This window comes from Phodopus roborovskii, unplaced genomic scaffold (genome assembly GCF_943737965.1).
Source record: "Phodopus roborovskii unplaced genomic scaffold, PHOROB, whole genome shotgun sequence".
NCBI classification, from domain to species: domain Eukaryota; kingdom Metazoa; phylum Chordata; class Mammalia; order Rodentia; family Cricetidae; genus Phodopus; species Phodopus roborovskii.
Genome location: NW_026125665.1, coordinates 1386111 through 1398625, shown reverse-complemented (window position 1 = coordinate 1398625; position 12515 = coordinate 1386111). Strand labels below are relative to the sequence as shown.

Here is a 12515-nt window from a genome sequence, read left to right as displayed (position 1 = left end):
TGGTGTGAAGTCTTTTGTTACCTTTTAAGATTTATTTTTATTCTAAGTGTGTGTGTGTGTGTTTATGTGTGTGTGGTATGAAGTCTTTTGTTTTCTTTTAAGATTTATTTTTAAGTATGTGTGTATGTATGAATGCAGGTGCTTTTGGAGGCCAGAAGCTGGAGCCCCAGATGGTTGTGAGCTCCTTGACATGGGCATTGTGATCTGAACTCAAGTCCTCTGTAAGGCTTTTATGTTATTTATAAGACAGGGTCTTATGTAGCCCAGGCTATCCAACACTTGGATTATATGGCATGGTGTGGAAGCCAGGATCTTGTGCTGTAAGAACTGCAGAGCATGAAACTTCACGCTCCCACTCAGGAAAAGCGACACCCCAAATTACTCACAAGAAGCAGTCTTGATGCAAATAGCATGAGGAGTTTTTATTTCAAGTGCACTGGGATCCACAGTCATACGCCATGCAGGCGTAGAAGACTGAGGACCTCAAGGACAGAATTGAGACAGCTTTTATAGGATTTACATTAAAGTTAACATGGCCAGTTTCAAAGGTAGCCTGTTATTTTCATTAGGCCCAAAAGCAAGGTCATGGGATAGTTCAAAACTTGGATGGTTAGTAAGGTTTCCTAGGTTACAGAGATTTAGCACACCTGCAAGGTTAGGGGGGTTTTCTTTCTCAAGAACCAGTGGGCTCAGTAGCCTTGTCCTTGAGTGGCTGGGAGAATGTACTTTCCAGTCAGGGAGTTATCTATATCTATTGGCAGAGGCTCTTGTTTTCTCTGTCTTTTTCTTTTTGCTATGAGTCCCATCTTTTAGTTATTAATTTTTTATGGACAGGATTGTAATGAGTATTGTTTTTCCTGCTGGCAGCCTAGTCTTGTCCTGCCACCACGCCAGCCCCAAATAATACACAGAAACTCTGTATTTGATACAATGCTGTTGGCCCGGTTACTTGTTTCTTATCGGCTAGCTCTGTCTTAAGTATTAACCCATTTCTGCGTATTTCCACGTGGTCTCCTTACCGGGGAGTGAGGCAAGCATCTGGTCTCCCCGGTCTCTCCATGCTGACTCCTCCTTCCTACTTCCTCTTTCCTCCTTGTCTCCTAGTCCCTCCTATCTTCCTTTCCTATTGGCCAACAGTGCTTTATTCATTAACCAGTATGAGAAATATATACAGAATGACATCTCCCATCACAGGATGACCCATAACAGTTCCCGGACTGTTGTTATGGATAACAACATTTTTCAGAAACTAGGTGATTGTGAATAATAATAATAATATCCGGAAACCAGTCATCATGATCAAGCATTCATGTGTTTTTTTTTTTTTTTCCTGAGTTTTGCATGCAGCTAGGGTGATTTTTAAATCCATGCTGATGGGCTTTTTCTACATTTCTAGCTCTTAGTGGCCATTAGAGAGTTAGGCTGTATTTTCATCCTTTCAGTGCGCCAGTTGTGTGCACTCTGACATTTGAGACAAAACCTCAGTTTTAGTTATTTGTTTTTACAGGTTTTTTGTTTTTTAATTTTGGAGTTTTCTGGACACTGGTTTCATGCAGCCCAGCTAGGATGACCATGTACTTAAATTTAATTTTTAAATTGCATGTGCATAGGTGCTTTGCCTGTATGTATGTCTATGTGAAGGTGTCAGATCCCCTGGAACTGTTGTGAGCTGCTGTGTGGGCTCTGGGAATTGAACCTGGGTCCTCTGGAAGAGCAGCCACTGCTCTTAACCACTGAACCAAACTTAATATTTTTAACTTCTATTTATTTGTGGGAAGAGGGCCTTTTGAGTGCTGTGTGCAGAGATCAGACGACAGTTTGCAGGAACTGATTCCCTCCTGTTGTGTGGCTGTCTCTCAGGCACACCTCCACCCCACAGTGAAGCTCCCTCAGCTGAGGGAGGACACAACTCAGTCACCTCAGGAAGTCCCTGAAACTGACCAGGTGCACTAGGCCTAACCCTACCCCAAGCAAATATGAGCAGTAAGGACTCCTGAGAGTGATTCAGACAAGCTGAGAAACCTGGAAAGGACCCAAAACTGTCAGGCTGCCTGAAAACTGAACTGTCACCATGCTGGGTGCCTTTGGTGATACAGCTGTCTGTGAGTCATTTCTGCTCCTGTAGGTGACCCAAATAAAACTGTGTTTCACCAAGTTGGTATTGGTACTTTGGTCTGTGTTTGGTCTCCATCTGGGGTTAGTAGATATTTGCTCACACCTCCCCAGGTAGGGACATACCACCTTCACCATGTGGGTCCTGGGGTTTGAGCTCAGATTGTCAGGCTTGGCTGCAAGCACCTTTCCCTGATGAGCCATGTCACCAGCCCTCTTCAGAGACATTTTAATCCACATTTGGAGTTTACCTATGGAAACAACAATCCTCACTTCATAATAAGAGCCCTAAAGACTGACAATGCTTAGAAACCAAGCTGTGTACTTTACATCCTTGCAAAGTGGGCTGTAAGTCTAGAGTGGCAGGTGTTGGGGGCTATTTGATCATACTGTGAACTCCGAATTTGCTGCTAGTTGACAGAAAGTGATTATAGAGCATCAGGGGGCACTAGAAGAGATAGAGAGACACACCGAAAGGAGTAGAGAGGGATTTGGAGTGGCACAGCTTTTTCTGTTTGGCTGAGCGGAAGGATGCTCTTTGGGAGATGTCAGCAAGCAGAGAAGGCTAGCTACTCAACCTCTCTGAGCCAGTAGGGTTTCACCCCAGCTTTTGACTCTTCTCCTTTTTTCCTTTCCTTTTTTGTTTTTCAAGACAGGTTTTCTTTGTAGCTTTGAAAGCTGTCCTGGCACTTGATCAGGCACAGACCAGGCTGGCCTTGCTGGCCTTGAACTCACAGAGATCTACCTGTCTGCCTCCCTAGTTCCCAAGTGCTGGGATTAAAGGCTTTCGCCACCACCGCCCAGCTCAGCCTTTGACTCTTGAGTCTTATCTGTAAATATAAGGATAGAGACTTAGGTGAAGCTGCCTTTAGTAGCAGTAACAGAGCCAGTGCCTGTGAGAACAGAATTCCTGCTGGACTGCGGCAGTCGGGCTGCTGCCAGAGAAGCAGGTTGGTAACTGGAGAGTCACAATTGCTGGTTGAAATAGCAGTAGATTAAGTACATTAAATTGATTAAGATATAGCCACTGTGCCAAAGTTAAAGCAGCAGGCTGTCTGCAAGACTATAAACCCCGATGGGAGACCCTGCACCCCTACATCAAGGGCTCAGGACAGCGCACTCTTACATGTAATCTAGAAGTTTATTTGAATTAAATTTTTTGTGTATATGTATGTGTGTGTGCATGTGTATCCTGGAGCCCTTGGAGGCCAGAAGGAGGCAACAAATCCTCAGGAGCTGGGGTTTCAGGCAACTCTGCACCACTGGCCTTGGGTGCTAGGAACAGGCCCTCTGGAGCAGCAGCAAGTGCTCCTAATGGCTGAGCCATTCCTCTCTTAGCCCCTCCCCTCTGCCTTAGTTTCTCATTTTCTGGACAAAGAAAGACCATGCTGGCTGAATCTCTATCACACCCCATTCATTTTAGAGTTAATAGATATGAGCCTGAGACAACCTGTTAGTGTTTGTCTAAACTTGGGGTGTGGGAAACAGGAAATAGCCCTGGTGTTTGTAGTGTTTGTGGCCACAACTGTGCTGGTGCAAGGCACCTTTGGAGACAAACCCTCAGGTTTTGTCTGACATCAGAGAGGCACACAAAGTGTCCTTATGCTTAGAGCTCCAGAGTTTCTGCAGGATGCCTGAGGTCAACAGTAACCCTGTGGAGCCTGCTGCTCATGGAGCCTGCTGCTCAGTGGGTAGAAGCAGAGCATAAGCTAGGTGAGGTGGCCCCTTGGGAGACAGAGGTAGGAGGATCAGAAGTGCATTGTCATTCTTGATACTGTAGGCCAGCCTGTGCTATACAAGAACCTGCCTCAAAAATAACAAAGCAGGTCGGGTGTGGTGGTGCACACCTTTAAACCCAGCCCTTTCGTAGGTAGATCTGTGTTCAGACCAGTCTGTTCTACTAGTTCCAGGACAGCTAAGGTTTTGTAGGAACAAACCAATAAAATAAAATAATTTAAAAATAAAGAAAAAGATACAGATGAGAAAGTGAGCCCTATGTAGTCCCCATAGCTATACAGTGTCCCCTTTGTTGTGAGGTGTCCACCAGAGAAGACGGCTCAGGCATGGGTTTAAGTGCCTGGAGGACAGAGCTGGATTGCACTTGGAGAGGTCAGAACCAGCACAGGCATGTCAAGACTGGGTCAGGAGGCTCTCAGAGGAACCTGGCTAAGCCCTGAAGTCTGTCAATGAGGAGATTCAGAGGGGTGCCACTAAACTTAGACACAAGGATCCGGGCATGGTCCTGACCCTACCTGCTGCTGTGGGGCTGCCAGGTCCCACCCAGGCTGCTGTCTGGCACCCAGGCGCCAGTCACCATATCAGATCTCACTCAGAAGCAAAAGCCATTTGTTCTCCCTGGTCAATTTCCCAGATGTCCCGAAACCACCCAGGATCACTTTTCACAGCTCCGGCGGGTAACCAGAGGCCTCCAGTGACCTGTGCTTGGCCTTGAGTTGGAAGGAACCAGTGTGCCCTGAACCATACACTTCAGCATTTGCCAACTGTCTGATCTGATGGCAAGCCTCTGGGCTGATGCTGGGGTCCCACCCGGCCTGCCTGGGACACAGAGCTCCATATGGCTACAGCCAGGGCTCTCCTGCACCCTGCCAGGCCTGAAGCCCCAACGAGCTCTCACGGTGACCCTGAGTAGTAGTTTAACCTTCCTGTGCCTCAGTTTCCCCATCTGAGCAATAAGATGTCTTGTTCTCCACCTCATGTGGCCAGAGGCAGTGTATCTTTTTTTTTTTTTCTTTCTTTCTTTCTTTCTTTTTTTTTTTTTTTTTTTTTTTTTTTTTTTTTTTGAGACAGGGTTTCTCTGTGGTTTTGGAGGCTGTCCTGGAACTTGCTCTTGTAGACCAGGCTGGTCTCACACTCACAGAGATCCTCCTGCCTCTACCTCCTGAGTGCTGGGACTAAAGGTGTGAGCCACCACCACCCAGCCTCATTTCTCTTTTGTTTGTTTGTTTTTCTGTTTGAGTCATGTAGCCCAGGGTAGTCTCAAACTCACTGTGTATCCAAATGTGACCTTGGATTCCTGGTCGGTTCTTCTGCCTTATCCTCTTATGGGCAGGGGAGGATAACCCGCAGCCCAGTATTTGAGCACATAGCAATCCTGCTCCAACCTCCGAGGTGCTGGGATCACAAGCTTGCATTACCGGGCTTGGCCAGCATGGACTACTTTGTTCCTTTGTTCAGTCAGGGTCTCACTATGTAGCCCAGGTTGGGTTAGAACTTGCAGTGATCCTCCTGCCTCAGCCACCTAGGTGCAGACTCTCCCTGATGACCTCTGTGACTGAGAGTGGCATACAGGTACTCAGAGGCAGAGGCAGAAGAAGCTAAAGTTATCTTTAGATACATAGCCAGTTCCAGTCCAGCCTGGGTTACATTAGATCTTGTCCAAAAGCAAAAACAACTCCAAAGATGGAGGGAAATTGGTAGAGAGAGATTTGATAGAATAAAATTACAGAAATTAAAAATCTTTAAAAGCCAAGTTCCAGCCATAACTGCCAGAGGAGGCAGCCACATCCCACCACATCCAGATCAGGTGTCTCCTGACCCCCTAACTGGCTCCCACCTGGCCAGCCCTGAATAGTCCCAAGCCTGAGACTGAGCCAAGTCATCTTGGCTCCCAATTCAGCTGCCAGGGCAGCGCTCACAGGGAGGGCAGGTCTCAGCTTTAGCCTTCAGCAGCTTACTTCTATCAGAGCCTTGGAGAACTCCAGAGCTCAAGAGCAGAGGGGACCAGCGGGAGTGGCCAGTAAGGGCCAGGGTGCAGTAATTCAAATGGAAGGGCCAGGGGGCAGCAGGACTCCAAGGTCATCACTGGCTACTCAGGGAGTTCAAGGGCAGCCTGCACTATATCAGACCCTGACTTAAAAAACAAAATCAACAAAACAAAGCAAGCCACCACCGGAGTTTATTCCTGGGGTTGTACAGTCTGGAAAGGGATGGAGACTTCTGTGGCCATGGTGGTCCCCTCAGGAGGCAGCCTTCTGCTTCCTCACACATGCCAGCAACAGGAGACTGGCCTCTGGTTGTGTGAGGGTGGCAGTCTCTAGGCCCATACTAAATGTGTGCAGCAGGCCATGCCTGGAGGGATGATCCTGAGGCAGCGTTCTCTCTGCCTCTTGACTGGGGGTAGGGGGTCATGTGACCCACTGCCTCATACTCCTTCCCTTAGAGTGTGGGCCAGAAGTCCCTGCCCCCTCAGGCAGCGTTTGCAGGGTGTTCTATCACCACAGAACTGACTGAGACAGGCCAGGGACCTGAGCCTTTTCTTTCTTAGTGGCTTTTGTCAAAAACAACTAAGACACATGGCTAATATGTACTGAGGGCCTACTGTGTGCAGCTTCCTGCAATCTCTTCTGTCTCCATACTACAGATAAGGGAAACGAGGCACAATAATGATACGCACTCAGCCATCGCTGAATGCTCCTGGCTGTGGGCTGCTCTGAGCTGCCTCCACACATGAGAGCTTCAAATGTCCACAGCTTCCCAGGGAATATCAGAGAGTGGAGGTCTAAGACTGGAGCCTTCGTCCAGGAACATGGGAATGGGGTCACAGGACCTGGATGCAAGTCCGGGCTCAGAAATGGGAAACTTGGTGAGTCACAGCCCCTTCCGGGGCCTTCGTTTTCTCATCTGTAAAATGGATAGAGAACCACTGAGAGCCAGAACCTAAGCCCAACCCTCCCCGCATCTATAAAAGAACCTCAGACTCCCCTGTATCAAGGTCTGGTTATTAGTCAATGTTTGCACAGTGAGATGCAGGCAAAGGTCTCAAAGACTCATCCCTGGCCTTTGTTTATCCCTCTTAGCAAGGAGGAAAAGGTTGGAGCAGTAGCAGCTATTTTGCCTCATGAGGCCACTTTGACATGTCAAGGATTCCATAAACTCAGAGGGAAGAAGGCCCATGGCTACAGTAGGTGAGCTGGATCTATCTCTGCAGTGTCATCATCTTGTCATCTTACCCCTGATTGCCAGCTCACACCAGTATAGCATCCTTTCCCATGTCCAGTGGTTTGTGGCCCATCGTGCTATGCATCTCATGAGTGACCCTGTCCCAGTGGCCCCTGACAGCCAATTGTGCCTGAGGATGGTGGGAAGCAGGAAGACTGAATTCCCTGGCTCTCCCCAGGACTGTGGATGTGATACCAGTGGCCATGAGCCCAGGGGAGTCCCCAGGCTCCTGGGAGGAAGCAGAGAGGGTCTGGCAATGGGTACCCTGATGGGGCTGAGCCCTGCAGCCAGCTTTGGAGTCTTCTGGAGGCCGGGTCGGCTCATCTTCAAAGGATGGTGGAGACAGCTCATGGAGACCCTGTCGAGTGGCCCGAATAGCCCGGAGCAGGGTATGAGTCATCACCGCCACCAGGATCAGGGCACCTGAGCCCAGGACAGATGCAGCTGCTGCACCTGCCTCAATCTCGAAGAGCAGCAGGGCATAAATGGCCAGAGCTGAGGAAGGAATGGCTCACTTATTCACTCAACAAACATTTGTTCTCCAAGCCCTTAAGGGGTGGGGGGACCCCTCAAACACAGAGTAACAGCAGAGAACCCTGGACCAGAGTAAGTAGATGCATCTTTGGAAGACACATCACTCTCATGGCCTTCTTGACATAAGGGAACCAGCCAGGGGTGGTAGTGCACATCTTTAATCCCAGCACCCGGGAGTTAGAAGCAGGCCAATCTCTCAGTTTGAGACCAGCCTGATCTACAGAGTGAATTCCAGGACATCCAGGGATATATGGTAAGACCCCACTTTCAAAACAAAGAAACAATCAAACAGCAAAAATGACTAAATACAGGGTTCCATGGCTAGGAGAACCTGGGTTTGGTTCCCAGCACTGCACCATGATTCCTAAGCACCTGGGACCCAAGTTCTGAGCTCAGGTCTCAAGCAAGTACACAGACAGACAAGCAGACAAAACACCATTGGGGATGGAGAACAACACCCCAAAGCCTCAAAGCCTGGAAGGATACAGATGAGATTTTACTATTTTTTTTTTTTTTTGCATTTTTTTACTGCATTTGTTCACTGTGTATGTGTAGCATGCCACAGTGCACACATACACGTCAGGGGACAATGTGGAGGCAGATTCTCTGCAAGTGTGTCCCAAGAAATATGCTAACAGTCATCAGTGAGCCAGACCTAAAAATTTACTTAAAGATTACTTTTCACCCTGGCCCCTCTGTGTGGGTGCACAAGGAGGCCAGAGGAGGGTGTCAGATCTCCTGAACTTCAAGGAGGCTGTGAGCAGCCTGGCATGAGTGCTAGTAACCAAACTCCAGTCCCTTGGAAGAGCAGTAAGTACTCTTAACCCCTGAGTCATGTCTCCAGCCCCTTCTGCCAGAGGCCCCTCAGTAGTACAGCACTTGTCTAGTGTGTCCTGGATCCCAGGTTCCAGTCACAGCGTGGTAAATGCAAAACCCAGTTCTCTCAGGGCCTGGGGTGTGGCTCAGTGGGTAGAGTGTTTGATTTGCCTGCATAAGGTCCTGGGTTCAGCACCAGTGAACTGGGCGTGGCTCTTCCTGTCATCCCACACTGTGGGTGCAGGAGGTTCAGGAACCCAGGCTCACCCTTGGCTGCAAAGAGTTTGAAACCAGCCTGGACTATGTGAGACTCTGTCTAACAAGTAAGAAAAAGCAAAGATCACAACAGGCTGGGAAATGGCTCGGAGTTAAGAACACTGTCTGTTCTTGCAGAGGACCGGGATTGGATCCCAGAACCCTTGTAGTTCAGAACTGCCTGAAACTGCAGCTCCAGATCTAAGGCCTCTGACCTTTGTGGGCACCGTGGGCACCACATATGGCTGTCCTCCTGAGACTGGAGAGGTGAAAGCAAGACCAGAAGTCCAAGGCCAGCTTTGGCCACAAAGCAACTTTCAGGCCAATCTGGCCTACATGATAAGTAGTAATAATAAGGAATAAATAGTGAATATTAATGGAGAATCCTCTGTCCATTCTAAGCACCAGGGACACTCATCACTCTTGGTTGATGAGGAAACTAAGGCACAGAGCATATCCAAGAGAAAATTTGGAGCAACTGCCCGAACTCAGGCTGAGTGGCCCCAGAGACCTGTGTGACCTTGCCAGTCCTCTTGCCCACCACACACCTGCTAAGTAGACGGAGACCCCACAGCAGAACAGGCCAAGCGCAAAGTGCCTGAGGAGGCGGCAGTCGTACAGAAACCAGTCCGACCTGAGGGAGGGCCAAAGGAAAAGGGACAGTGACCCAGTGACACCAGGGTCTAGAAGGGTCTAGAAGCTGCTGACCCCTCCACCTGCCGACCTACCTAGCTGTCCACTCACCCACTCATCATCACCGCCATGTACCTACACGCACCCACCTACCTATCTGCTTGAATCTACACGGTTCCACCAGCATCAGGCTGCTGTGAGAGCAAAGAGTCAAGGTGGGATAAGGAGGGCATCTCACCACATCCCAACGGTTCCAGGTGAAACCACTTACACCAGCACTCCTGAGCTCAGGGAAATGAGCACGCGACCCCTGGCCAGGCTTGCTGAGGATTCACACCCGGCAGTCCTGCCCTTCCTGAACTCTACCGCGGGGCTGGGGTGCAACTCCGATGATTGGTATGTGCCCCCCGGGATGTACCCCAAGCACCAGTGCGGGAAGGAACGGGAACCTCAGTTTCCGCCTCTGCAGGTAGAGGCGGTGGCGTCCTACCTGCCCGGCCCCAGCCCACGTGCCAGCTCAGCGCCCAGGTGTCCGCAGAGCGCATCGAGCAGCAGGGAGCTAAGCCCGAGGACCTGCACCAGTGCGGCCAGTGCAGTCGCCAGGGGCAGCAATGCCCCAGCCGAAGCTTCAGGTAGCCCCGCGTCGGGGTCAAGCTCAGGGTGAATCCCATTGGTGTGCACAGCCCGCAGCTCGGCGCGCCCTGCCTGGAGCTGGAACAGCAACTGCGCTGCCAGCGCGACCAGCACGGCTGCTGGGATGCCCCGCAGGGTCATCGCGGCCAGCACCCGGCCTCCGTAAGAGCGGCCCATGGCACCGGCCTTGGGTGGAGAGAAGGCGAGGGTAGGGGGGCGGCCAGGGATCCTGGGGTGGGGTGGAGCGTCACAGAGGCTCTAGACAAGGGCCTCGGGCGCTAGGACGTGGAAGCTGCGCGAAAACGTGGAAGGAAGTGTTTTCTTCTCTGCTCCTGCTGCTGGCGCCGCCCCGAAGTGTGTGTTGAGGGAGACGGAGGTGGGGGAACAGGAGAGGGGCTGCGGGGAGAGCCAGAAAGGCAGGACCTGTTGCTGAGGAGCGGGGCGGGACTAAAGTGGGGCCAAGAAGGCTGGAGTGAGGGAGGGGCTTAAGAGGACCGAGCTCAGCTGTGTCCCAACAACGGGTTCTGAAGGGACCGGTCTTCCACGTGTGCAGTCCAGAGTGAGGCGGGGCTTAGCTGCCGCAGGCAATAATGGGTGGGACCCCCCCCCCCGGGTCTTGCAAGGCAGAGCCCAGGAGGGCTGCAGGGACTGGGGCGGTGAGGAGTCGTCTAGTTGGGCGGGGAACACAGGTGGTGTGGTCTTGGGACCGTGCCCGGAAATGGACGGGTCTTGGGACCCGTTTGGATCGCCACTCCCTAATGGGCGGGTTTGAAGGTTTACTAGATAAATAGATATTTATTTATTTTGTGTGTATGAGTGAGTGTCTTGCCACATGTACATTTGTGCATGTTGTGCATGGCAGATACCTGTGGAGACCAGAAGAGGGCGTGGGCGACGTTTGCAGATGGTTGTGAACCACCATGTGGATGCTGGGAACCGAACCTCCATGTACAAGAGCAGCAGCCAGTCCTCTTACCCACTGAGCCCTCTTCCTATATTAGATGTGTATGTATCTATAGGCACACTAACACAGGCCTGTCATTGCAATTCAGAGGCTTAGGCTGGGGCACTATAGGCACAGAAGACAGTCTGACCTAGAATACACTGTCTTTAAAAGTAAACAGAGGGGCTGGAGAGCTGGCTCAACTGTTAAGAGTTCTGTTCCCTGCAGGTCAGGCGGTTCACAGATTTGTGTAACTCCAGGGCCAGGAGAATCCTACATCCTCTGGTCTCAATTTCACTCAGATGCACATATGCCACCCCAAACATAATAAAAAGGAAAATTAGGCCGGTGGTGATGGCACATGCTTTTAACCCCAGCACTCAGGAGGCAGAAGAAGGAGGAACTCTGTGTTCAAGGCCAGCCTGGTCTACACACTGAGCCCAGGATAGCTGGGGCTGTATTGAGAGACCCTGCCTCAGAAAAAAAAAAAAAAATTCTTTCTCATGTTTGTACAGCCTAAGGTGTCACCAGTAGCTGTCATCTCTCTCCACTCACTGCCTGGAAGCTTCCAGCCACCTTGCTTCCTATGTGTCCGCCCATGTCCTTGACAGAGCATGTTTCAAATGACTATGTTTTTGTTTTGTTTTTCATGACAGGATTTCTCTCCTGTAGACCCTGCTGGTCTGGAACTCAGAGATCTACCTGTCTTTGCCTCCTGGGTACTGGAATTAAAGACATGCAGCATCACCACCCTGCTACTCAAATGATTACTTTCAACAAATTGAGATGAAACTTTCATAAAAGTATCCATTTTTTTATTCAGTGGTTGGTAGCAAATTTACAATGCAATCCACCTCTGATTGGGAATGCTATCTCTTTAAGAGAGCCCTTCCCTTCAGTGACCCCCCCCACTTCCCTCCATGGGCCAGCAGCCCCTTTGAAATTTTTCCTGTGTGGGACATCTGCCAGGTGTCTGACTACTGTCACTCAATACCACAAGTTGTAGCCTGTGTCCCTGCTTTTTTTCTGTTCATGGCTGAGCAGTACCCAACTCTGGACATACCCACATGAGTTGGTCTATTCATGTATATTTGGGGTGCATCTACCTCCTGGCAAGTGTCACTCATAATGCTACAAACAAGCACATGCAGATATGGTAGCCCCTGCCAGTAGTGAAGTTCTATGAATCAAATTGCTGATTCCTATGCTAACTCCATTTTACTGTTGTGTGTGGAACTACAAAACAGGTTCCCATGGCAACTGTACAAATTTTGCATTCCCATAAGGGGTGAATAATGATTTCTAATTTTCTTTTTTTAATTAATATTTTAAAATCCCAGCTGGGTGGTGACGGTGCATGCCTTTAATTCCAGCACTAGGGAGGAAAAGGCAGACAGATCTGAGTTCGAGACCAGCCTGGTCTATAAAGTGAGTTCCAAGAACATCCAAGTCTATGTATGCAGTGAAACCCTGTCTCGAAAAAACAAAATGATAATCATAATTTAAAACTTAAATTTGTTAGTTCTTGTGGGGGGGCATGGATAGAGGTCAAGGGACAACTTGTGGGAGCAAGGCTCTCTCCTTGCCCCATGTGGGTACCCAGGATCCAGTTCAGACAGTTAGGCTTGGT

The 12515-nt window shown here is 49.8% G+C and overlaps 1 protein-coding gene across 2 annotated transcripts; it reads right to left on the bottom strand.

Annotated features, from left to right (window-relative positions):
- Positions 1-6549: 6549 nt before the first annotated feature.
- On the bottom strand, positions 6550-10119 carry Tmem221 (transmembrane protein 221). 2 transcript variants are annotated; one of them, XM_051178225.1, is made up of 4 exons: positions 9800-10119; positions 9225-9310; positions 7336-7566; positions 6550-6753 (listed from the first exon to the last, which is right to left on the bottom strand). In XM_051178225.1, the coding sequence occupies exons 1-4, from the start codon at positions 10117-10119 to the stop codon at positions 6698-6700; spliced, it is 693 nt and encodes a 230-aa protein (XP_051034182.1). In that variant the 3' UTR covers positions 6550-6697. The 2 variants fall into 2 exon arrangements, with proteins under 2 accessions (XP_051034182.1, XP_051034181.1); XM_051178224.1 differs by lacking the exon at positions 6550-6753 and having other exon boundaries at positions 7097-7566.
- Between the last annotated feature and the right edge of the window lie 2396 nt (positions 10120-12515).

Excerpts from the sequence above, each read along its gene's own strand:
- Tmem221 (XM_051178224.1), bottom strand. The coding sequence starts at position 10,119 with ATGGGCCGCTCTTACGGAGGCCGGGTGCTGGCCGCGATGACCCTGCGG. Across the intron at positions 9,311-9,799 it reads CGTGGGCTGGGGCCGGGCAG|GTCGGACTGGTTTCTGTACG; the intron begins GTAGGACGCCAC and ends GCCCTCCCTCAG. Across the intron at positions 7,567-9,224 it reads GGTCTCCGTCTACTTAGCAG|CTCTGGCCATTTATGCCCTG; the intron begins GTGTGTGGTGGG and ends TTCCTTCCTCAG.